The 27,511-nt window shown below is 37.8% G+C and overlaps 1 protein-coding gene across 1 annotated transcript in view; it reads left to right on the top strand.

Annotated features, from left to right (window-relative positions):
* Positions 1 to 221: 221 nt before the first annotated feature.
* The window catches only part of CDH17 (cadherin 17), a gene marked incomplete at its 5' end in the record, with an annotated part of 35,087 nt that continues 7,797 nt past the window's right edge, over positions 222 to 27,511 (top strand). Inside the window, 12 exons of the mRNA XM_081322518.1 lie at positions 222 to 272; positions 9,619 to 9,720; positions 9,909 to 10,046; positions 16,058 to 16,196; positions 16,956 to 17,117; positions 18,476 to 18,675; positions 19,286 to 19,420; positions 19,754 to 19,904; positions 21,486 to 21,701; positions 22,866 to 22,942; positions 25,015 to 25,206; positions 26,363 to 26,607. Of these exons, the coding sequence (XP_081178644.1) occupies positions 222 to 272; positions 9,619 to 9,720; positions 9,909 to 10,046; positions 16,058 to 16,196; positions 16,956 to 17,117; positions 18,476 to 18,675; positions 19,286 to 19,420; positions 19,754 to 19,904; positions 21,486 to 21,701; positions 22,866 to 22,942; positions 25,015 to 25,206; positions 26,363 to 26,607 (1,808 nt within the window). The remainder of the gene's footprint in view (positions 273 to 9,618; positions 9,721 to 9,908; positions 10,047 to 16,057; positions 16,197 to 16,955; positions 17,118 to 18,475; positions 18,676 to 19,285; positions 19,421 to 19,753; positions 19,905 to 21,485; positions 21,702 to 22,865; positions 22,943 to 25,014; positions 25,207 to 26,362; positions 26,608 to 27,511) is intronic.

Here is a 27,511-nt window from a genome sequence, read left to right as displayed (position 1 = left end):
TTTATTTCAAAATAAAAATCCCACGCTGAAAAACAAAACAAATAAAAAGAGAGACAAATTCCTGTAAAGGTTTCCTGCCTAGAAAAGAAACTAGGGTGGTACAATTGAAAGCAGAAGTGAATAACATGCTTGCTGGAATCAGATTTTAACACAGTTTTGAACTGCTGCTCAGACATTTATTTCAACTATTAATAGGAATCTAAAAAGGAAGTCTCATCAAGATGTTTAAACCAAATGGACTAAATTTACTGTGTCTCCTTAGTCTTCATCAGGTAAGTGGCAAAAAACTTTCATTTCCCTTTAACAGAGCTGATTCTGAATGCAGTGGAAAAAAGTTGGGTTTTTTTGGCAATTATTGACTCAGGGAAAATAGTACATTGCTTGCTTTTTTAAAGGAATGTTTGTAATCTAAATATGATAAATTATTTCAGTTTCCCCCAATCACAAATGATGATACTGTCTCTTGCTGACCTGATCAACCTAGGGAAATCACCTTAGCGTTTCTTTGGAATTATTTGTGTGGGTATATTAATTGCAATTTTATTTCTTGTTTTTTGGTACATGTACAGTAGCTTTCCCCATATATATCTCTTGTTAGGATTTACATTCTCTAATATGTAAAATTCTGTATTCCTTGTTACATTATATAAATAGCACCATATACAAGTTGAATAATGGCAATAACCTAGAATGCAAATTCAAGTATCTAACATTCTGCATTGAAATTTTGAAACTTGCTTTAATTTATTTCTGATTTTCATTTGTTATATGCAAGTTTCACTTTTTTAAAAAACAGGTGGGAGTTAGTGTTTAGTATTTAGACTGTGTCTAAATTACTAGTACCACTTATGGCCGTAGAAGCATTACCTCTTTTTTGTCCTTTTTTAATGGAATCCAACTATTTGAAGGGCTGCCTGGTCCATGTCTGCTTTTAAAATAAAGAACCATAAGCAAAGAGAGCAGAAGATATATCACTGACCTTCAAAAATTGGTAAGCAGACAGGGCAAACAGAGGTCATCTGCTCACAGATATCCATTATGCTGAGATGCATGATACATTTCTAATTTATATTTATATTAATTCTAAATGTGTACATTTGCTAAAGGTGGGCAAATGTTTGTTTTTTTAAAAGTTGGAGAGCATTCCAAGACAATAATCCCAAATAGCTCCTACTAATCAGAGTAATTAAGCAACTCTAATGAATGGACAGCTGGGTTGCGTATGATAGTTTACTACATTGTAATGTATCACTTTCTGGATCTTCTGAATCTTAGAAATACAAATAGGAGTTCCCAAAATTTTGGGTATTGATGACTAACCTTGGAGAACTGTGAACATATTGTGGGGACTTTTACAAAATGGTTGTCATGGAATAACTTTGAAGGGTGGAGTCAATCAAAAGATCTTTTTGTCAGAAGACAACTGGTGGGGATAATTCTCACCATCAGCTTGAATTTTCTCCTTTTTTTTCTGGACAAGTAGTACCTGAGACAAATAATTGTGCTCTAGCCCCCCAACATTGATTTTCTAAGAAAATCTATGGAGTTCATGTAGGGCCTAGATACTGCTTTGGAAATGAAAATCATTCTATGCCTATGGCCGATCACTTTGCTTTTTTACTATGCCAATTTCTAATGAAAAATCAAAGAAGTGAATTGTTATGTATGCAGGCACCTGCATAGCAACAGCCACCAGGGGGCATTGGCCTGAACGGTTTTGGCGGGAAACCCAGTTTCGGCGGGAAACCTAAGGCCAACCCCATTGGCTGTCCGCTTACCTGGCTAGGTATTTAAGGAGGCCAGGTAACCCTCATTCCCCAGTTCGCTACCCCCCTCCAATAAAGAGCTGAACTCACACACCGGCTGGCGTCTCTTCCTTGCGTCGGACCCACTACTCAATATGAATTTTGTTTAAAGTCTGGTGAGACAGGCAGGCACAATGGGAGTCTCTGTCGTCACACTGCTAGACATTGGATCAGGTTAAGCACCCATTTAATTCTTTTCAAAATGTTTGCAACCTGTAACATATGACCATAATGCAGGAAAGAGGTATGTGGTGGGTCCTGTCAGCCAGAGGATTTTGGGAGAAAGGCCTTTTCTGCTGTGGCTGCCACCCTGTGGAATATCAATATCATGAGGCTGGCCCCCAACCCTATTTTGGCCTCTGAAAGGCCCTTTGTCAACTAGCTTGGGAACCCAACGTAGAGTGAAGTGTGCTAGATGGCAATATGATAAATTCATTGCACTCTTTTCTATGTTTTACTGTCAATTTTGTTTTTTAAAAAAAATAAATTAGTTGTTGGCTGTTAAAGTACTTTGATGGCTTTATTATATATGCCACCAGTGTCACTGTGTGAGATGGACAGCTCTATAAATGTGATAGATAAAGTTCTCTCTTAGGAATAGGTAATGACAGGAATGATGTTTCTAAATATTTAGGTTCCATTTATTCTGTTAGGTTTAGTAGTAGTCATTGGGGATAGAGGTTTAGCCTGACATGTTTAACTTCTTGAAGATTTAATGATTGTTGCAATAGGTCAAGCTTTCAAAATGCCTGGTTAAAGCACAGAGTTAGATTGGACAAGGTTAGCCTGACTAAGAAAGCAGAATGAGTTCTGTTTCTTCTCTACTTAGTAGGAGTCCTGATTCTTATTACTATGACTCCCAGCCCTTTGAAAGCAACAAAATGCTCTGTCCCCAAGCTTACTTAGGTAGCATTGTATACATGTTGCTGTGGTTGAAATTTGAAGGAAGCCAAAATAGTACTTTCTGCATGCCAGGTGGAAAGCATCAGAACAGATTTGAAGATTCTTGATGTTTGCAGAAATATAGCTAAATAAATAATTAGAAAAGAGAAAGGATGGTTACAAGAACAGAAAACAATAGAGGCATACTGTTGGTATAAATTAGCTTCAGGTTCTTTCCATTTAGCATCTCATTTTTATTTCTTTGGGTTACTATTTGTTACACCATCTCTGTGTTTTGCCTAACGTTGTTGACTACAAAACAAAATAGCATGAAGGGCATGTATACCTATACCAGGGGTAGGCAACCTCGGCTCTTTTATGACTCATGGACTTCAACTCCCAGAATTCCTGAGTCAGCATAGTCCATGAGTCATAAAAGAGCCGAGGTTGCCTACCCCTGACCTATACTATCAAAAAAAGACTTCTGTTTTCTGTATCCACAGAAATCTGAGGATGGGTAAGAAGGATGGGTAGTATATACCATGTTTTGGATGGGGGTTCCATGGTATTGCTTAAAGCATCTATATATACCCATCATACAACTCAATTTTGTGGTATGTAAGTGCAAAATGCATAAAAGGTATAAGAAGTAGTAAGCCAAAGAAGTTGGAACAAAATATAAAAAGGGAAATATAGCTAACTCTAACATACCTTATCAATACCATTCAGTATAATTCTATATTGTACATTTCTGTCTTTGCAAATCATTTCTGTATTCACACATCTGTACATTGCTTCCTACATTGCCCTACCCCTAACACTCAAAAAGAAAGAGGTGAAATATTTATAGAACAAAATGTGATCTATTTATACAATGAATTAATGAGGATACAATCATATAATAAATATATGTAGGAATAGGAAATCCATCCACTCAAACTTTTTGGTCTTTTCCTTCTACTTGATCAATTTATTTAAAGTTACTGCTCCCTCCCCATCTCAACATATGTTTTTCATAGCGGTGATTCTCTTGAATTCAATTAATATTCATTCATTACTGATCCTATCTCTTCTTGTTTCACCATCTCCATCTTTTGGAAGGTTAGTATGGCAGGAGAAATTTATTACTTTAGGCCTACACAACCTGTTAATTAAAAAATCCTGGAGCCTTGATTCAGGAGGCAAAAAGCTCTAATAATAAACAGTTGACTCTAGAAAAGTGAACATTTTTTGCCTTTAACCTTTTGACCATAGCACTTTCTCAAGAAACCCTAAGGTTTTGTGGTATACAATTTAAAAACTCTGACAAAAGCATAAACAACCTGCCCCCTAGATGATAAAGATTGTGCACACTTCCTGTATCGCTACTTTTTCCCCATTGCCGGAAATGGGGTGGGTGCGTTTTTGGCATGATGCATTCGGCCCGCGGGCTGGCAGTTTAACATGCCTGTTATAGATGAAGATTACCTTCAATTTTTTTATACTGAGCTTTTGCCTTGGAAACATGATATGGATGTCTCTGTCATAATGGCTAATTTCCCTCTAATATCAGATATCATACAGGAATTGGTCACTTATAGTTCAAATACTTTGAATCAAAAGTTCAACAGATGTTCAAACTCTTCTTTGCAGAGCTTTTGTGAAGCAGTTTTCAATAAATGGAACATAGGTAGAAACTAGAGGGAACCACACTTTATTGTTCCTATGCTACATTATGATTCATATTTTATAGCTCACATAAAACTATTCCAACAGACTAGGAAGAGTTGACACAATGATATATAATTTACTCTTTGATCCTTGGAATACGTTGAAGACTTTGATCCCCATAAAGTATAACAAAGGGGATTTTTTTTTCTGCACTACGGCCTTCAGCTACTTATTTCTTGTGTGTAAACTGGGTGGAAATGAAACTGCTTTAAGAATTCTGGGTTTCAGCTCCTTTTTCCACTTTGTCCTTGTGCCTGGACATTTCTTGGAGCCTTGATTAAAAGATTCCAGTTTTCCCCTCCCACACTCTTCTTGGGTTGGTTAGAAAAACAAATTCCACCTTTTATCATTTTTCCTATTAGGGTTAGAAGAGGAAAGTGGCAGAGTACTTGTCAATTCCATATGGTTAAAAGAAACACTGTTTTATCAGAGAACTTATTTTTAAAATGCTAGTTTTTACCTTCCCACTAATCAAATTGTAATAAACATACAAACCAAGTAAGTAAGGCTAGATGAGGCAATGACCACAGACTAGACAGGAAACAGGGGGAAAACAGAACAGCTTAAGTCATTTTTTGCATCTGTCTTTACATAAAAGGAAAAAAACAGTCCAACCTATCAAACACACACACACACACACACACACACACACACACACACACACAGAGAGACTATAAAGTGCAGATTAGGAACACAGGTCAAAATAAGCAAGAAAATGGTAAGAGAATACCTATCCTCTCAAGATGAGTTCAAATCACCAAGACCAGATGGATTACACCCCAGTGTTATGAAGAAACTGGCAGATGTGATCTCAGAACCACTGAACCATATCTTTCAAAGATCCTGGAGCATTGGGAACTACCAGATGACTTAAAAAGGGCTGATGTGGTTCCCATCTTTAAAAAAAGGGAGGGGAAATGGATCCAGGAAACTACAGGCCTATCAACATGACATCAATACCTGGGAAGATTCTGGAAAAGATAATCAAGCAACAATTTGCAAACACCTAGAGGCAAACAAAGTCATAACCAGAAGCCAACATGAGTTTGTCAAAAACAGGTCATGCCAGACAAATCTTACTGCATTCTTTGACTATATGGAAAAATTAGTGGACCAGCGACATGCTGTGCATATAATTTACTTGCACTTCAGTATTTGATAAAGTAAACCATAATCTACTACTTCATCAGATAGAAGAATGTGGGTTACACAGAATCACCAATGGATGGATTTGTAATTGGCTGATCAATCACACTCAACATGTATCTCTTAATGGCACCGCATTTATATGGGGGAAGTATGCAATGGGGTAACCCAAAGCTCTGTCTTAGGCCCTGTACTCTTCAATATCTTCTGCAATGATTAGATGAGATGATAGAAAGGAAACTCAACAAATTTGCAGATAACACCATCACTCCAGAAGATAGGTTCAAAATCCGGAAGAATCTCAACAGACTTGAACAGTGACTTTATCTAAAAAAAATGAAATTCAGTGGTGAGAAAAGTAAAGTTCTACATTTAGGCAAGAAAAACCAAATGCACAATAGGGGGAAATTTGGGTTACCCAAAAGCTCAATATTACGGATACTAAAGGCTAATTTGGAGCACTGTAATTGAAATTAGGTAAAATTTAAAAACAGGACATGGATAAGTATAAATAAAAATATATTGATAAATATCTTAACTGACCGTGTTATAACTAAAAATGTATTAACTTGATTGTCATATAGTAATTAAGGGAAATAGAGAGGGATTTTTTGCTGATGTAACCTGAGATATGTACAAAAAGATTCTGTTACTGGACTTTTGACTACCCAATCACCACGTTGCTTCCTAAATATTTGGATGTAAAATTGGAAAATCAATAAAACTTGTTTTTTAAAAAAACCCAAATGTACAGATATAAAATAGTAGTAACTGTAGGAGGGATCTTGGAGTCCTAGTGGACAATTACTTAAAAATATGACCTAGCAGTGTGCTGCAGCTTCCAAAAAAAGCCAACACATTAATAGAGGGATAGAATCAAGATCACATGAAATGTTAGTACCACTTTTTAGTACCTTGGTAAGACCATACATGGTCATCACAATATAAAAAAGATTGAGTAAGAAAGAGTACAGAGTACAGAGAAGAGCAACAAAGATGATTAGGGGACTGAAGGATAAAACATATAAAGAACGGCTGCAGGAATTGGGTATGTCTACTTTAATGAAAAGTAGGAATAGGGACCACTAGGGTGGGAAGGTAACAGCATTCCGTGTGCCTTTGGCATCTAGACATGCCGGCCACATGACCACGGAGATGAGCACCAGCCCCTAGAGTTGGAAACGACTAGCACGCATGTACGGGGGAACCTTTACCTTTACCTAGGACTAGGTATGACATGATAGCAGTGTTCCAATATCTAAGGTTCTGCCACAAAGAAGAGAGGGTCTACCTATTCTCCAAAACACCTGAAGGCAGACAGGAAGCAATGGATGGAAACTAATCAAGATGAACTAAGGATAAATTTCTTGAAAGCTAGAACAATTATCAATGGAACAACTTGCCTTCAGAAGTTGTAGGTGCTCCAACACTGGATCTTTTTAAGAAGAGACTGAAAAACATTTTTCTGAAATGGTATAGGATTTCCTGCTTGATTACGTGGTTGTATTAGAATATCTCCAAGATCCCTTCCAACTTTTCCTTTTCTGTTATTCTGGAATTCTGCTGTAGGTCACAATCACCACCTGGATTACAGGCACTTGACAACAATGAAACAAAGTGCACCAGCTAGCTTGTGAACCAGGCACCACATGAGCTGGCACAAGACAAAAAACATTATTTCAATGGGTAGCAAGAAAAGGCAGAGAGAAGTTATTTGTTGAGCAGGGTTGTGTAGGGGACCACATTGAGAAGTGTGAGTGGCCCATATTGGTACTAGGGCAAGCTGGTCACAATGATCAGCCCAGGGAGAAAATCTTTTGAAATATAGCAGTAAAAATGAGCTTTATAGAGTAGACTTGAGCCTTTTTGTCCATTCTTAACACAAGTGCCAATAGGTTATTAGGATCTTTGTATTACTGTAAATAATTCTTTTAAAAAAAGCAATTATATCCCAGTTGCTGAGAGTGAGTTTGTTTGGTGAAAACATTAATCTCCCAAGTAATTGTGAAATGCAAGTTTCAATTTCTGTACGTTAGAAACATTAATCTTCCTGTTACAATGAATAGCTTACTTTTAATACTTATCTTGTAGAAGATCTTTCTAGGACAAAAGCTAAGAGATGTATTTTTGTGAAATCCAATAACTTTAATATATACATTTGCACAGATCAGTTTAAATGAACAGATGTTTTGTTTTTATTGACAATCCTCTATCTCTAAAGCTAGATCAGAGTTCTAGGAATATTTTAATTGGTTCTACAGCCTGAAACAAATCAAAAAGCCCTGAGCTAGAGTATACAAATTAGATTTGTCAAAGGTGAGAAATTAGACTGGTTAGACCTAGGATCAGCTATTGGAGATTTATCTTGGGAACATATCCCATTTTTCCCACTTCTACACTGAGATTCTTTCGTCATGGATTCAAACAATTGCTTGCTTCCAAAGCAGAATTTCAAATCATTTCAAGGTACACTGAAATGTAACCTGAACATTGAAAATATGGAGAATTGCAGTGTAGAAACAAAGGGGAGTTTGAGGTAATCTACATAGAAAACCAAAACCAAGAATACAAGAACTTAAATTCTGAGATGCTTTCTCCTTCCCATTCCTCCTTTGGACTCAGATTTTCTATATCAGATGGTCCTGAAGATGGGAAATCTGTTTTCTTTTCATTAGATTCAGATGAATGGAATGTGTTTAAAACTGGTTATGAAAGGGAAGAAAAAAATGCAGGCCATTCTCTCATTTCTTTCATACTAGCAGAAGTCCAATAGGTGTTTAGCTCTTTCAGTGTCTCCAACGTGGAAGCTTTCTGAATCATGGAATCACAGAAAATATGGATTGGCAGGACATTTAGGCCATTGAGTTTAACTGCAAGCTCTGTACAGGAATTCAATAAACCAGGGGTCCCCATCCCTCGGTCTGCGGACCGCTACCAGTTCTCAGTCCATTCGAAACTGGGCCATGAAAGTGGCAGGTGACCACACAAAGTTCCATTTGCTCATGTGCAGGATTAAGTTGTGTGTGGGAAACTATCCTCTCCCCCTGCCACCACCACCACCCACTGCTGCCATTGCCAGTCCAGGGAACCAGAAAGATTGGGGTCTGCTGCATTAAACCATCCCATAGAAGTCTCTTCGCCTCCACTTGAAAACATCTATAGAGAGATATTCCACTAACATTCTTGTCAGGCTGTCCCACCTATTCATAACTCTTAACCAAGACATTATTCCTAAGAGGCAGTCTGAGTCTCCTGAGGTTCAATCAGTTGGTCTTTGTCCTGCTTTCAGGACAAAGAGAAGAGAAGATGCCTCTCCCCTCTGGCATGGGACAATACTGTGGATATTGGTAGTTATGATCTCATATCCAGATCCTTTAATCATTTGTTATCTAGATAGCAGAAATCTTGCTGCGGCATTTTCATGCCCCTTTCTAGGTGTGGTTCTCAGAATGGTATGTAGTATAGTACTCCCTGTTCAAAGGGCAACTTTTTCTTATAACTTCCCGACTTGAGAAAGAAGCTCTGGAAGAAGGAAGAAATGTACTGATAAAAAGTGCCATGATAAAGAGGAAAGTACTATTTACATTAGTACAGCTAAAGACAATTTACGTCTGTCTTAGTCATGGGCTGAGGACAAATTGAAGGTGATATCATGGGAGCATGCCCCCCCAAAAAAAGATGTTGGCAGGACATGTTTGTGCTGTAGGTAGATTCAAGAAGAGGCTCTAAATTATGCACAAATCTGGAATTTTAATCAGATTCTAACATGGGAATAAAAGCTGTGGATCAAGATTATGTATATACTGTATACTGTATACTTATGGGACTTATATGCCATCAAACTCATACAATGACTCTAGGTGATTTACAATAACCCATACAACATAATTAAGACATACCAAACATCCTCACAGTTCAACTCCCCCATCCTATCCCAATGCTAGGGGAAAGAGCTAGGTCTTCACCGTCCTCTATGTCTATGGCTAATAGGATAGGAGTCTTCTGATCTTTGGTGGGAGGCTGATCCAAAGATCTGGAAAATATGAATAAACCCTGTCTCTTCTTGTCCTTGCAGGTTGCTTACCTTCTTGAAGATGACTTGCAATCAAAGGGACCTTTGGAGGACAAAGTATTTTATGTTGAAGAGGGTAAAGTGCGACCACAGTATTTATACAGGGTAATGTGAAATACTGACTCTTCCTTTTCTTTGGAACAAATCTGAAAAACGATTGAAGATATAGGAAGAGGAAATAAATCATGCTGCCTCTTTTAAAACAGAACAAAAACAAGACTAGAACAGGGGGGGATTTGATTTATATAAGAAAAAAAATGGTATTCTGAGTTTCTTCTTTTTCTTCATACCAGTTTACATTTCAACCCCCTACCTACAGTGTGAGGCTGACCGGTGAAACAAATGACCTCATAGAGATCACACCAAAAGATGGAATCCTGATTGTCAATAAGCCTCTAAACTGGGGAAAAAAACCAAAATATACATTACAGGTAAACCAAAAATGACATTAAATGCTCTGTTTTCCCCCCAAAAGTTTGAGTGAAGGCTTCTAAAATGAAAATAATAATAATAATTAAAAACATAACAAAACCGGTAACTTTCTTCTAGTCTAGTGCTTATGTTTGTATGGAAGAATGGATGGATGGATGGGTTGATCGTTTATTTTATTTTTAATCTGGTAATTCAGGTCATGATGACCAACGTATTAAAAAAAAATAGTAAGAACAGAAAATATAGCACAATATGCCACAATTCCCCTTCATGGATTACTGCCTTGTCGTGGCGAAGGGGCTTGCGTAATTCAATGAAGCTATGAGCTATGCCGTGCAGGGCCACCCAAGACGGAAAGGTCATAGCAGAGAGTTCTGACAAAACGTGATCCACTGGAGAAGGAAATGGCAAACCACTCCAGTATCTTTGCCATGAAAACCCTATGGACAGTACTAAAAGGCAAAACGATATGACGCTGGAAGATGAGCCCCTCAGGTCGGAAGGCGTCCAATATGCTACTGGGGAAGAGCAGAGGACTAGTACTAGTAGCGCCAGAAAGAATGAAGCGACTGGGCCAAAGCCGAAAGGACGCTCAGCTGTGTATATGTCTGGTGGTGAAAGGAAAGTCCGATGCTGTAAAGATTTTTTCTCCATAGGAACCTGGAATGTAAGATCCATGAATCAAGGAAAGCTGGACGTGGTCAAACAAGAGATGACAAGACTAAACATCGACATCTTAGGTATCAGCGAACTAAAATGGACAGGAATGGGTGAATTTAATTCAGATGACCATCAGGTATACTACTGTGGGCAAGAATCCCTCAGAAGAAATGGAGTAGCCTTCATAGTCAATAAAAAAATAGGAAAAGCAGTACTGGGATACAATCCTCAAAATGACAGAATGATCTCAGTTCGAATCCAAGGCAAACCATCCAATATCACAGTAGTCCAAGTCTATGCCCCAACCACCAGTGCTGAAGAGGATGAAATTGACCGGTTCTATGAAGCCCTACAGCACCTTATAGAACTAACACCCAAAAATGATGTCCTTATCATCATGGGGGATTGGAATGCTAAAGTAGGAAGCCAAAAGATAACGGGAATAACAGGCAAGTTTGGCCTTGGAGTACAAAATGAAGCAGGGCACAGGCTGATAGAATTTTGTCAAGAGAATACGATGGTCATAGCAAACACTCTTTTCCAGCAACCCAAGAGACGGCTTTACACATGGACATCACCAGACGGTCAACACAGAAATCAGATTGACTATATGCTCTGCAGCCAAAGATGGAGAAGCTCTATACAGTCAGTAAAAACAAGACCAGGAGCTGACTGTGGCTCAGACCATGAGCTTCTTGTTGCAAAGTTTAGGCTTAAATTAAAGAAAGTAGGGAAAAGCGCTAGGCCAGTCAGGTATGAATTAAATCATATCCCTGTTGAATATACAGTAGAGGTGACAAATAGATTTAAGGAATTAGATCTGATAGACAGAGTGCCTGAAGAACTATGGACAGAGGTTCGCAACATTGTACAACAGGTAGCAACCAAAACCATCCCAAAGAAAAAGAAATGCAAGAAAGCAAAATGGCTGTCTGAGGAAGCTTTGCAAATAGCTGAGGAAAGGAGGGAAGCGAAAGGCAAGGGAGAAAAAGAAAGATACGCCCAATTAAATGCAGAATTCCAAAGAATAGCTAGAAGAGATAAGAATGCCTTCTTAAATGAACAATGCAAAGAAATAGAAGAAAACAATAGAATAGGGAGGACCAGAGATCTTTTCAAGAAAATTGGAGAGATGAAAGGAACGTTTCATGCAAAAATGGGCATGATAAAGGACCAAAATGGCAGGGACCTAACAGAGGCGGAAGAGATTAAGAAGAGGTGGCAAAATTACACAGAAGAACTATACAAGAATGAGCTTAACGTCCCTGATAATCACAATGAGGTGGTCACTGACCTCGAGCCAGACATCCTAGAATGTGAAGTGAAGTGGGCCTTAGAAAAGCTGAGCAACAACAAAGCTAGTGGAGGTGACAGTATTCCAGCTGAGCTATTCAAAATCTTAAAAGACGATGCAGTAAAAGTGCTACACTCAATTTGCCAGCAAATTTGGAAAACTCAACAGTGGCCACAGGATTGGAAAAGATCAGTTTACATTCCAATTCCAAAGAAAGGCAGTGCCAAAGAATGTTCAAACTATCGCACCATTGCACTCATTTCTCATGCTAGTAAAGTTATGCTTAAAATTCTACAAGCTAGACTCCAGCAGTATGTGGATCGAGAACTACCAGAAGTACAGGCAGGATTTCAAAGAGGCAGAGGAACTAGAGATCAAATTGCTAACATACGCTGGATCATGGAGAAAGCTAGAGAGTTCCAGAAAAACATCTACTTCTGCTTCATTGACTATGCTAAAGCCTTTGATTGTGTGGATCATAACAAACTCTGGCAAGTCCTTAAAGAGATGGGCATACCAGACCATCTTATTTGTCTCTTGAGAAATCTATATGCGGGCCAAGAAGCAACAGTGAGAACTGGACACGGAACCACTGATTGGTTCAAAATTGGGAAAGGAGTCCGGCAAGGCTGTATACTGTCGCCTTGCCTATTTAACTTATATGCAGAGCACATCATGAGAAAGGCAGGGCTAGATGAATCAAAAGTTGGAATTAAGATTGCCGGAAGAAACATCAACAACCTAAGATATGCAGATGATACCACTCTAATGGCAGAAAGTGAAGAAGAACTAAAGAGCCTCTTGTTGCAGGTGAAGAAGGAGAGTGCAAAACTTGGGTTGAAACTAAACATTAAGAAAACCAAGATCATGGCATCCGGCCCTCTCAACTCCTGGCAAATAGATGGGGAAGAAATGGAGGTAGTGACAGATTTTATTTTCCTGGGCTCCAAGATCACTGCAGATGGGGACTGTAGCCAAGAAATTAAAAGACGCTTGCTCCTCGGGAGGAAAGCCATGGCAAATCTAGACAGCACACTAAAAAGCAGAGACATCACCCTGTCAACAAAAGTGCGTATAGTCAAGGCTATGGTCTTCCCAGTTGCAATGTATGGCAGTGAAAGTTGGACCATCAGAAAGGCTGAGCGCCAAAGAATTGAGGCCTTTGAACTATGGTGCTGGAGAAGACTCCTGCGAGTCCCTTGGACTGCAAGGCGATCAAACCGGTCAGTCCTAGAGGAGATCAACCCTGACTGCTCTTTAGAAGGCCAGATCCTGAAGCTAAAACTCAAATACTTTGGCCACCTAATGAGAAGGAAGGACTCACTGGAGAAGAGCCTAATGCTGGGAAAGATTGAGGGCAATAGAAGAAGGGGACGACAGAGAATGAGGTGGCTGGATGGAGTCACTGAAGCAGTAGGTGTGAGCCTAGATGGACTCCAGAAGATGGTAGAGGACAGGAAGGCCTGGAGGAACATTGTCCATAGGGTTGCGATGGGTCGGACACGACTTCGCAACTAACAACAACAACATGCCACAATTGGGAAGAGAAATACAATTAAAATAAAACTCACCATTCATGTATAACATTTTAACATCTCAGAACCTAAATTTATCAACAAGCATTAACCATATAAAAATGCAAAATAATATTACCCCTTTCAGAACCATGGTGTTCATAGTAGGAGTGGATATTAGTTGTAGGAAACTGACAATTTTAAAAGCTTTCTTTAGGCTTTCAGGCAGAGTACATACTGTAACAACAATATAGTAATTATATTGTAAAAGACAAGACTGAAAACTTTGCTCATCCTTGCAGTATTTTGAGGGCTTTATTGGGGGTCCCCCCAATAAAATAAGTTTGTTAAATGTTAATATTGCTTTCTCTATTTATAGAGAAAGAACTAAATATCACTTAATTTAGTGCCTTGCCATTGAAAGTAGCATATTCAGTAGCATATTCTGGGGGGCTTTGACCGCATAAAATGATTTGGGGTACCCTGTCCAATTTATTGCCCACAGAATTAATAATGACTGAGAGGCAAATAATGTCAACTACACTTGCAAAAATAAAATAAATGGAATGCTCTCTACCATCCCTCTAATTTCTGCAAAACTATAATTCCACTCTTATTTACTCCCCCTACCCATTATGACCTATTTCTCTCTTTCCCATACTGGTCTCTTCTTCTCCAAAAAAATCTCACTCTTTCTCCAATCATCCCTTTCTGTGGCTGTTTCATTTCCCCATGGATCATTATTTCTCAGCCTTAGCAACTTTAAGTTGCATAGACTTCAATTATCAAAATTCCCCTCCCATGTTGGGAGTTCAAGTCTACATATCTTAAGGTGGTTGAGGCTGAGAAACACTGACATTAGACAACGAAAGCTATTTACAACAATGGGAGAGCACTGCCAATTTGCTTAATGGAGGCCCATTATCCATTTCACAAATCCTGCTTTCTTAGCCTGTTGATTACTATTGTTTTAACCTTGACAAGAGAGAAGCAGACAAGACTAGGAATAAGCAGATGAGAAATTTCGAAAATGAATTGCAATATTAGTTGATGGGGACATGCAAATTAGCTCAAATCTAGCCTTAGTTTGTTGAGCAGGAGTACTAGGTCTGGCCCTGCACAAAGAATCAGAGTTCAGTTCTCTCTGAGTCACACATTTATTCAGATCTGGACAAAGGAGGGTCCTCCTATAAAGCTGGAAGAACCCCAAATGATTTATTCAACGTGCCTTTATACTTTAGTTTAGTTGATTAGACAGGAAGGAAATACAGCCTTGGTGAGCCTTGGTGGAGCAGTGGGCTAATGCCTCCTTAAGTAACACCAGCTGCCTGCAATTAGTGCAGGTTCGCATCCCACCAGGCTCAAGGTTGACTCAGCCTTCCATCCTTCCGAGGTAGGTAAAATGAGGACCCAGATTGTTGGGGGCAATTAAGCTGACTTTGTAATAATGCCGCTTGGGGGTGTGTGAAAGCCCTAATAAGCAGGCATATACATAGAATGAAGGCTACTGCTAAGCTTGTAAGCCGCCCTGAGTCTTCGGAGAAGGGCGGGATATAAATGGAATTTAAAAAAAAAAGCTGTTTGCACAAAAGTAAATAAAAAGCAGAAGTTGTTACAATGTCATTGCTCACCAAGTACATTTAGAAAGAGACTGTATTTAGCAAGACTTTTGCTCCCTGTCTGTGGTTTCCTGTCATACCTTCCCTGAGCTATGGACAGGTACATGTTATTATAACTCCTTTATTCTCTTCAATTCAGTCATTTCAATGCTTGATCCTCTTAATCTTGATCAAGAAGTTTCAGATCAGTGATACAGTACTGTGATCTATTATTTTGTTTTGACTTCTTGTTCTCCAGTTTTCATCCAAAAAATAATATCCATTATTACTTCTTCAACTTTCCTTAACATACAGGCATTTTATAAAAATGTGTGAAAACTTTAGCATTAATTTCCTTGAGGTTCTTTCTTACGTACATTTTCCTGGCACAGGAAATCTTATAGAAATCAACATTCTGGTTTATACTCATTTTATTCCAACCCCCCATGAATTTATATACCGTACTTTATTTTGTTTGTTGCCTATGCAGAAACAGAGTCGTTTTGAAGGATCATTCACAACCTCTCTTTCATAAATATATACAGATGATTTACTACATCTTTAACCATCACTAGCTAATTATTCCCCATACTGGCTAGGGAATTCTGAGAGTTGCAGTCCCAGAATTAAAATCCCCAAAAATTGAGAAACAATCACGTAAGTGGTAACGTTGCCATATTATCTGCAACACTTATAATTTTGTTGTAGCTAATAGCTGACTAACTCAGGAGTGTTTATTCTGGCCTTGTGAGATTCATTAGATCTCAGTTTCCAACATTTTGAGCCATACTGATTGGTAATGATGGGAATTGTTGGCTGACACTTCATGAAGACATGTGGCTGGGAAACCTGGCAAGCCAATTCAAACAGGAAGGAGACAGTGTATTGTTTTATGGAAATATTTTGTTTTAATATTGTTTTTCTCCACCTCTTTCTCACTTTAGTTGGAAGGTCTAAATCAAAATGGCAATAGTGTGCAAGGACCCTATTCTATCATCATAAATGTTGTGGATATCAATGACAACGCACCCCAATTTAATCAATCAGCCTACTCTGGCAAAGTTAGACAACACTCCCTACCAGGTAGTTGTTTCCATATTTACTTTGAGCTTCACGAAATTTTAAATATTAAACATGAAACTGAATATATATAGTCTCCCAAGCAACCATGGGAGACTATAACAAACAGGCCAAGCTCCTGAAAAACATACAGAGCTATTTTTGAAGAAGCTAGCCATTTTGATGATCCAAATTTAATATGCATCCCGGATGCCTCTTTATTGGGCATGCCTTTAAAGACAAAGCACCAGATAAAATTGGACGGCATGTTTTTCTCCTAAATTTGTATAACTATTTCAGGGATCGAGGTGAAACCCCAAAGATGCCTTTGCAGCTTTGACTGAAGAGCTATAGTACTATTCCAATTTCCGCCCAAGTAGACTTAATTCAAACTTTCCTAAACCACTTTTCTTCTTGTCCACTTTTGGGTTTGTTGAAATATTAGGCTTAAGAAGCAGATGGGGAAAAATGGCTAAAAGTTGTAACAGTTGACATGTAAAGGATATAGAATAAGAGAGCCAGTGAAAAATTATTAAAAGAAAGGAATGTTCCCAAGGTCTTACAAATCAAAAGTCAACCATGTGAAAAAGATACACCCTCCCCGTTAAAATACTAAAATATCTAAAGGCAGTCCTGACCTTTTCTTGATGTTTCTAACTAAAAAAATATGCTTAAGAGTGCTCCGTTTGTTGGTATGTATGTTGATAGTGATTCTTCTTTGGGGCTAAGTGAGACTTCCATTTCCAAACTGTGTTTATTTTCTTTTAAAAAACACACACACAGGAAAGCCTTTCATGTATGTTACTGCTTTTGATCGCGATGATCCCAGCACCTTACATTCAAAGCTCAGCTATAGTATCCTTCAACAATTTCCCAGACTTGATGGCGCTGAGATGTATTTTCAGATTGACAATGTTACAGGAGCAATTTCTACAACTCTGGCTGGTAGGTGACTTTTTTTTTTCATAGTGATACTTAGAATGTATAATGAAATATGGCACTCATTTATACATAATATGACAGGTTATAAAAAGATAGTCATATAAATATATTAGAAATATGTACATATTTGAATAATATTTGCATTAGATAAGTATATATAGAATTGTTACTGTGTATTATAATAATATATGTTATGTGTTTTTATGCGATTTCTTGCACCTTTTCATTAGAATGTTTTTTGTGTATTGTTTTCTTTTTTTTTGACAATTGTATGCATCTCGATCACTATTAACTTTGGGTCAATAAAATGTAAATATAAATTTAAAAAGATGAAAATAATTAAGTCTTGTACAGTTTAGCCTAGACTTCACTGGTACCATATGTCCATGTCAAAGTCAATAGTCTTTCATATTTCTAAATCTAATTTTCCCACATTTGGGAAATGTGCCATTTCCAAATGGATTCTAAATCTCCAAGGAAAACAATCCCAGAAGGTTTAATTTCCCTCCCTCCCCCCCAAATGTAGAATGTGGTCCCAATGTTTTACTAGCTATGTAGGGCTTGGTGTACGTATGTGAAAGATACATAAACAAATCATTGCATAACATCTGGCTCCAATACTGTTGCTGGGCAGATGTGATGTAACTTCTGAGAAAACTATGACTGGCAACACTGGAAACTTACCAAAAGCACCAATATTCTCACAAATGCAAAATATTTATGCAAACTGAAGAGAAACCAGAGTTTCTCCCATGAAAGATCCATCCCTAAAACCCTCCACAATCATACAAGCAAAACCCGCAGATAAATGAAGCAGAAATAGATTCCTGTGCTGAACAAGCCGGCATGGTCTGATGGGTTTGGGTTTTATCACTGTTTTTATGTAATTTATTTGTTGCATTGGGCATTGGTTTAATCTCTGCTTAATTTTTGTATTTCTGCATTTTAGTATTTATTGCCCTGTTCACCGCCCTGAGTCTTTTGGGAGAAGGGCGGTATACAAATTAAATTAAATAAAAATAAATAAATAAATAAATAAATAAATATATGCTAAAATGTTTTCTGTAGCAGCATTGTATTGGGGATCCTCGGTAGATTTTGGCAGAAGAGTTGAAAAGAAAAAAAAAACTAGGAATTGATTAATTACCTGTAAAACTGATTTTCACATATCTGTGTTTGCAAACCAGGGTTACAGCAGAACTTGCCATTATTCAGGAACATAAATTTTATGATAGCAAGCAAACGTTATGAGAAGATAACTGATGGGGTTATTGCTAAAGAAAGAGAGTTGTAATTGTCTCAGAATATAGGAGAAAGAATGAGTACATGTTTTCAAGTTTTATTCTCTGTTATATTTTCAGGAACAGAATTCTTAGATCCAGCAGTACAGGACAATTTTATCCTCGCAGTGACAGTAAATGACATGGCAGGACAGTCCGTAGATTCTTTTGCCACTACTACTGATGTGAAGATCACTGTGTTGGAAAACTTTTGGAAATCTCCTCCAGTAGTATTGCTCTCAGAAAACTCGACAAAGCCACACCCCATGAAAATCACTCAAGTAAGTTGCTAAAATTATCAGGCAACTCACCATCAATGATTAAAGACATAATATGCTACAATTGGGCTATTCAGCAAATGCATTTGATCCCACTCTCTGGCTCAGCCTGGTCATCTCTTATATATCCATCCAGGATATCAACATACACAAATCTTTGATTTTCCCAGAACTCTTCAATAGGCAAGAAGTTACAAAAAAGCAACAGAGGAGGATAATGCAACAGAGCAAAAAAATGTAGGCCAAATATTTCAACTACAAGATACCATTCTGGATTCTCTGCAAGCGTTTTGAGCATTTTATAGATCTGTCATTTCTTTCTCAAATAACTGCTTGATAGTCTTTGGTTAATAATGGCAATTGGGACTGGAATTATTGTTATTATTAAATTTATTTGCCACCAATCTTTTTTTGAAGCAACTCTGGGCAGCTTATATTATAAAGGAATTGGTATTTGTTAAGTAGCATATTGGAAAGCATGATGTCACACAATTGTACTGCTTAGCGACGGCAATTCTAGTAGTCCCAAGTTGCATTAGAAAGATATTTTTAAAAAAACAACCCATATTTTTCATTTGTATAGTCGTTGTTTACTCTTACATTGTAATATTAGGTTCGATGGAATGATCCACATGCAATGTATGAACTTCAACCCAGAGAAAAGTCTTCTATTGAACTCCCATTTATAGTTGATCAGAATGGAACAGTTTATGTAACTAAACCACTAGACAGAGAAGAGAAAGACTATGTAAGTACATGGAAAAGGATAGCAGATCTGTTTTAAAATATGGAGAAAACTAAACTAGAGTGACTTTCAGGTTGTTTTATATTTGCATTTCATTATCAGCATTGCATTCTATATTAGGTTTTTTTTTGGTTTAATTAATTATTGTTTATTCAGTTTATTAGCCGAGATACCAACATTTCAAATAAATTATGCTGCTCTTGAGAGGGTTTTATATGAGATGGGGAGAAATTCTGATAATGTAATTTGCCCTACTATTCCTTAATATTATTATTATAATATTCATTATTCCTGCGGTTCTTAATTATAAAATTTTAATTATATATCCAATTCCAGTATTCATTCTATGTCTTTGCAAATGATGAAGAAGGAGACAGGTTGGCCTACCCAATCACTGTTTCAGTCCAAGTTGTAGACATCAATGACAACCCCCCTGTGTGTGACAAAGTTTTGTCTAAGTTTGAAGTTCAAGAAAATGAGGGCGTAGGTAAGAAATACTGCATTTAATATACTGTATGGGTAAAAATAATTTAAGGCAAAGCTTCTTTGTAAGGTAAATGAGTATAAAATTTAATATCACCATATCATTTCTTATGAGTTGGAAGTTCTAATAGAAGGGAAGATTTGTAGCTCAGGTGGAACAGTAAGATCCTTGGTGCTCTCTGCGGTTTACTTGCACACGCTTTCACTACCCAATTAGATAGCATCAGCAGCACTGGGACATCTGAAAGCAAACAACTCCGCTCAGAGAGCACCAAGAACTCTGCAGTATGAACTACTTACACAGAGGTGCTATTGTATATTTTAGGTATTGAGAATAAAAGCTGCACACTTCCAATGAGATGGCTCCTAATCTCATCCTACCAGAGAATTAATTAGTGCTTGGTTCCCATGCTTAGGGTCTGGGTGGCTTAGACAGAATAAATAACTTACCGTCTTCTGCCCCCTCAGGCTCTACCTTCACCATACTAAAGAAGCAGTCCTAGCCTAATAGATCAGGTGTGAAAGAAGATGGACAGACCTTTGTGTCTGTATCTCTGAGAAGAATAGCTATGTAGAAATTTTTTGGCTTTCCAAAATTGCATGGATGCATCCATGTAAGGATGCCATGTCTTAATGGGGTAGGCTAGTTTATGGCTTAATCTGTCAAGAGCAACCAGTTAATATGGGTAAGTGATCGCATGATGTATGAAATGTGCTCATTGTAGTCTATTCATCAAAGTATGGTCAAATAAATACTAAGTTCCCTGATTTCATAAGATGAGTATGAGTTGAGGTCATACATTAACACTGGATAAATGCCTACATGGGTCATTCACCACTTTCTCAATAAAGAAATGGGGTGATCTCCTGCTCTCCTCCCCTCTCCTCTTGACCTATTGTAAATCTATCCTGAAACTTCATCTTCCAGATCTGATTCAAAACTACTGTTTTCTAACCTCACCAATTTCATATCTTCCAGAATGGATGCTTTCCTCTTCTTTATTCCTTTCTAATAGCAAGTTCAATTTTCTGCAATGCTTCATATACCCTCCTCCCACTAACTGCCTCCCAGGCTGCTATATTTTCTGCTGGTTGTTCCTATTTTTTCAAAAATCTTGAAATTGACCCAACAATAGGCCATTAAATCAATGAACAAACCTCAACCCTAAACACTCATCCTCCATTCAACACTTATATCTTCTCATTAATATTAATATCAATAATTATGCAAATAAATAAAGCATTTTGCTTTCTAAGCTGCTACTGCATGGAAAGGGCCTTTATATATGCAGTCCTCTCACTACAAGGGTGAAGTTGATAAAGGAAGTATTTTGCTCATCGCTAATCTTTCTTTGACCATTTTGAATTCCACTGAAAAATATTAACTGCCTTTTGTTAGATTTTAAGGAGATGATGTTCCACATAAATAATTCCATCATGAATTTGTGAGCAAGTGTATATAGGAATCATGTTGGTTCCCTTGCCCAATCCCAAAAGTTACATTTGTCTTTCTATAACTAATTTATTTTATTTTCTACTATGCATTTGCTATTGGTCTAACTACAGCTTTCTCTGCTACCAACAGGGAATTTAATAGGAACTGTCCTTGCCTCAGACAACGATGAGAAAGGGTCTCTTAATTCTCGCCTGCAGTTCAGCCTTTTGGACCAGAACCCCAAAATCCCACTAGACAATCTCTTCCGCATCGAACTGAGAACTGGGTCAGTCCACCTGTTCAAATTGGGATTAAACAGACAAGTGGCCACAACTTACAATTTGAAGGTGAATGTGACAGATTCAGGTCAGTGCACCACACATTACATGTATTCCCCCAAATGTTAGAGTGACATGGATCACAAGATAGCCCACAGTCTCTCATCTATACTTTTTTCATTTCTTCCATTTCTTCCTTTTCACTCCTTCTAGCCATTGTTCCTTTCATCAATAGCTATACATGTAAAAGTAAAATTATAAATATTTTATGTGCTCCTTTTAAAAAGAAGGTGTCCCTAAGGTGTGGTCCAAAAGGGCAATATGTTGGCTACATGGCAATGAAGCTCTACCTGCAACTCCAGGCCCTCAAACTCCTTATTGTAGTCCTGGAATACCTTTTGACCGTGTTGGTTGATTTCGTGGCAAGATTGCTGATATTTGGCATTGCAGTTTCCCTCCATGTTGGAGTGGGAAATATAAATATTCAGACATAAGCTCTGAAATAAAGGAACAACATTAAAATCCTGAATTATTCCCCTTGATGTAGTAGTAGTAGTAGTAGTAGTAGTACAGGTAGCCCATGACTTATGATCAGTTGCTTAGTGATTCAAAGCTCCAAAGGCTGTCCCTCCCTTCCCCCATGGTCACATAATCACATTTTGGGCCCTTGGCCACCAGCAGGGTCCTGTATCCCCATGATGACAACTTATGTTTTTGGCAAAACCCAGCAATTACTTCTGGTTTGGGGCAAAAAAATGCCCATTGCAGAGGAATTGGTTTGCTTAACAATCACAGCATTCACTTTACAACCACTACCAAAAAGTCATAAAGTTGTGTTGGTCATGTGACGACCTGCTTAATGACTGGCATGACTTATGGCTAAATTCCAGGCTCAGTATTGGTTATAAATTGAGGACTGTCTGTATTGTTATTTGTTTAGATGTATTTCTTGTTTTTCCTCCAAGAGGTCAAGGCAATGTACATTATCACTTGCTTCTCAGATTCCCCACATATATCCCATAATGACAACTTTTGGCTGGGTGGGTTAAGAGGAAGTGACTAACCCAAAGTTCATTCTTGAGCTGTCAGAGCTGGGGTGAATTTGAACCTGACTCCTCCTGATACTATACCTATGAAGGGCTATTAATTGCTGTGGGATGTTTTAGGTATATTTGATGTGTCTAAAAAGTTTGAGAATCTGTTCTGTGCAGATCAGCTCACATTTGATTTCGTTATATCCTTTTCCTTGTAGTTTTCTCAACTATATGTAATGTGCAAATTCAAGTCATTGACATCAATGATAAGATCCCAATATTTAAAAAACCAGATGTGAGTATCTTGTTGACTATTTTTGCTTTCACAAGACATTGGAAAAATCTCAAACTTTTGGTTTGATGGTATCCTCTTCCAAGACATTTGTTTGGCATGTAGATGTTGTTGCATATCTGTGGCTAGTTAGGTAAGACTTTCCCAAGTTGATTCCCACCAGATATTTTAGGACTACAATTGCCAGAAATTCCAGCAACAGAGATGGAAATTTTAAAAGTGGTAATCTTGAACCTTAAGTCTTAATCTTTAACACCTCTGGAGAAAATCAGATTGGCTAGCTGAGGAATTCTGGGAGTTGAAGTCCACAAGTCTTAAAGTTGCCATGTTTGAAGACCCCTGCCCTAGAGCCTGAAAGGGTTGGGACTGCTGACTTATAACTTAAGATACAGAAGGATCTGGACAGACTTGAACACTGGGCACTATCTAACAAAATGAAATTCAATGGTGAAAAAAGTAAGGTTCTACATTTAGGCAGGAAAAGTCAAATGCATAGGTATAGTATAGGTGGTACCTTGCTCAATAGTAGTAACTGTGAGAGGGATCTCGGAGTCTTAGTAGACAATCACTTCAATATGAGCCAGCAGTGTGCTGCAGCTGCCAAAAAAGCCAACACAGTGCTAGGCTGCATTAACAGAGGGATAGAATCAAGATCAAGTGAAGTACTAATACCACTTTACAATGCTTTGGTAAGGCCACACCTGGAATACTGCATCCAGTTTTGGTCACCACGATGTAAAAAACATGTTGAGACTCTAGAAAGGGTACAGAGAAGAGCAACAAAGATGATTAGGGGGCTGGAGGCTAAAACATATAGGAACAGTTGCTGGAATTGGGTATGTGTAGTTTAATGAAGAGAAGGGTGAGGGGTGACATGATAGCAGTGTTCCAATATCTCAGGGGCTACCACAAAGAAGAGGGAGTCAAGCTATTCTCCAAAGCACCTGAAAGCAGGACAAGAAGCAACGGATGGAAACTAGTCAAGGAGAGAAGCAACCTAGAACTATGGAGAAACTTCCTGACAGTTAGAACAATTAATCAGTGGAACAACCTGCCTCCAGAGGTGGTGAATGCTCCAACACTGGAGGTTTTTAAGAAGAGACTGAAATGGTATAGGGTTTCCTGCCTGAGCAGGGGGTTGGACTAGATGACCTCCAAGGTCCCTTCCAACTTTATATTATTATTATTATTATTATTATTATTATTATTATTATTATTATTATTATTATTATTATTATTATTATTATTATTATTATTATTATTATCTGTCGTTTGACTGGGTGAGCATTCAACCTGTAGACCTGTAGGTGGCAGTAAAGAGTTGTTTATGCTTCTTGCCTGTCAACTGCTGATTGGTTGGATTTGTGCAGCCCAGATATGGCTGTGCATAACTGTTGGTGAACAGCTGGAGTTTGAGAAAGGGGCTTTGCTGTGGATGTCAGTGTGGGAACTGTGATTATGAGAGGAAAAGGAGGAGCCAATTGGATAAGAAAGGGAATTTCCCACCACATTACAAAAGCAGAAGAGACAGTCCTTTTATTATGCTTCAATTATCTTTGTTAGGCTGAAGAAAGATAGTTTATTAGAAGGCTTTGCACAATTAAAAAAAATAAAATAAAGGTAACTGTAGGAGTCACAAATCCAGTCTCCCTAGCATCTAAACAAACACTGTAGAAGAGATCCTGAACCCTGGGATTAAATGGAAGAGTTTCCCACAGCAGATTTGCTGAATCAACTGGAGCCAAGCAGTAAACTCTAACCTTAAGTCACCTTAAGTATCCATGTGTCATGAGATGTCTGGATGAAAGATCTTGAGCATGAATGAAAGGGAAAACACTATTTCCAGAATGGAGAACTTAAAACAGTCAGGCTGAGGAGATGTCCTCTAAAAATGGTTAGTGGAACATCTTCACACCAGGGCAAACAGGGTGTCTGAAGATGGCAACAGCAAGTGATGATTTCAAATTATTACATCGTGAAGCTCTCTTCAAAATAGCCAGTTCTTATTAGAAATGTTATTTCTTCTTTTCTGTTCTTTTGTTTTATATTTATTGTTTTTTTGTTTTTCACTATAGTATGGCACTGTGATTATTAAAGAAGATCGGGCAAAAGGATCTCTTATATTTGAAATTCAAGCCACAGATGCTGATGAACCAGGCACTGGAAGTTCTCAGATTATTTACACCATCACAAAGGGTGACCCAAATAATAGTTTTAAAGTAGTGACTGATCCACACACAAATACAGGAGCTATTATAATTAACAAGGTGAATAACCGCCATTTCATTTATTATTATATTACATAGATTTAATTAACATTTCCTCAAGGCAAGGCAATTGAATGACTAATGCTACATTAATTTAGAGAATAGCAATAGGATGCCTATACTGTATGATGCCTACAAAACCTCTGAATTTTAGAAAATTGGAGAAAAATATCTTTATATGGTTGAAGTTTTGCAAGAGATTAAAATCTTATGAGATTCTATTTTCCTTTGAGATCTTGTGAATTTCAAGGTCAAAATGTTAAATGACATAATGAATGGTTTCACACTTACCAAACCTGAACTTGCAGATTTTTGGAGAATAGTTAAAAACAGTACACTTAGAGATCTACCCAATGAATCTGTTTCCTCTCCCGAATTCCTCCAACTATTTTGAAGGTAGTCATATGATAAACACAAACATCTTTACTTACGGTAAAGATAAAACACAGCCATATTATCTTATTGTCTTGGAATACCAAGAGAACATGGAGATGCCACTTGCTCCTTGAGGAGACTAAAGAGAAAACTCAAAATCACAGTCAATCAAAGCTTCATCCCCTATACTACAGACCTGAGAAAATGACTCTTTCACACCGAGCTAGATAGGAAAGACAGTTATGAAGACTCTGTACCCACAACTGTGGTGTTGTGATGGAAAACTATGGAAAAGGCAATGTTTGCAAAAAAAAAAGGAGGAAAGGAAAAGAACAATTGTACACCTCAATACCAGTCACTTCCCACAAGTATGCAGATAGCTGAAAAACTGACAAATCTAATCCTAGGTTGCAGAAAATGTAAATAGTCTTTCTGAAAACTTGACCTCTCTTCTGGCAATGTCTAATCAAACAGAGAATGGTTGTCAGCAAAAGCAAACAACAAGCAAATAAATAGATGTTTGGCACTTTAGCATTTTGACCTTGAAACTGTGTGAGATGTGTTTGATCTGTTTTGTTCTAAATAGGCAATGGTAATTCTGTGTACCTAATATGATGGCCTGGCTGCAGATGATGGAAAGTTGTAGTGTTACATATCTAGAGGATAGATAGGAGGTTGGGGAACTCTGTTATACATCTGTTTCGAGAAGATAATATTTTCTTCTAGCTTAAGTTCCTGGTGGGCTGTTATACCTGTTTTAATTTCTCCTTTGGTTTTGTAGGATCTTGATTTTGAAACAAAATCAGTGTATAACCTTACAATCAATGCTACAAATCCTGAACCTCTCGTGACTGGAATAAAGTATAATTCAAGTTCATCCACTTTCTTACGGGTCTGTGTTACTGATGTGGATGAACCACCAGTTTTTGCCCATCCCCTCTACCAAGTTACACTATATGAAAATGTGACCATTGGTACAAATGTGACAACTGTAAAAGCTTTTGATCCTGAAGGAGACCAAGTAAGGTAAAGGCAAAAATCTTTTTTTTTTTTGGTAAAAAGTAGACTTGTAGTAATTGCATTGTTCCCATCCAGGAGATTCTCTTGCTCTCCTGCCTTGAAAGAACCTGCTAAAATGTCATATTTGCACATATATTTTTGCATAGCTTGTTTTTGCATAGCTTGTTTAACTTGGCTGCATGCATCTTTTGGATGAGCATAAAATACTGAATCATCAAAATATGAAGCAGGCTGGGCTTGTAATCTAGGACATTTATCCAGAAAAACACCACTGAGAATTAAAAAGAGCCAACCTTAGCAGGTGCAAAAGTAACCCCTGTTTTACTTAAGTATATTATAAAGATGTCAATTTATGTAGGTAGAAAGGGTGCAGTCCATATTAGAGACCCAGCGTATTGTTACCTGTATAAACATGTATGTTTTTATGTAACAATTCTTCTAACTCTTCCTCTTGAAAACTGTTGTCCCCTGAAGCTTCTCTTTGCAACAAAGAATTGATGTGATTTTGAGAAAGATGTCAACATCTGCTCAGTGTTATCACAGTCAAGTCAATATCATAGCCACATTCATTCACTCCTCTTGGTGCAGGAGTCTGATTGCACAGTTGTGGTTTTTACCTTGATTTTTTTCAGTACCCCCTTGTTCTATCCTGCTTCCATTGAAAACTTGCTACAAAAGGTGGGAAATTGATTCCCTTTGATAAGAAAGTTGAACAAATGTATCCAAATATCTTGCGTGATTGAGAGACAGTTTGAGAGACAGATACAATGGTGATCACAGTTATGAATAAAGTATCAGGCTAGAAACTGGGAGATCATGAATTCTAGTCCCACTTTAGGCACAAAGCCAACTGGGTGATCTTGGTCAATCACTGTCTCTTAGCCTTAGGAAGCAGGCAATGGCAACCAAC

The sequence above is a fragment of the Vipera berus genome, assembly GCF_964194415.1.
Source record: "Vipera berus genome assembly, chromosome: 3".
Taxonomy (NCBI): Eukaryota; Metazoa; Chordata; class Lepidosauria; order Squamata; family Viperidae; genus Vipera; species Vipera berus.
The sequence above is the reverse complement of the archived record's forward strand: the minus strand, read 5'-3'. Positions and strand labels throughout refer to the sequence as shown.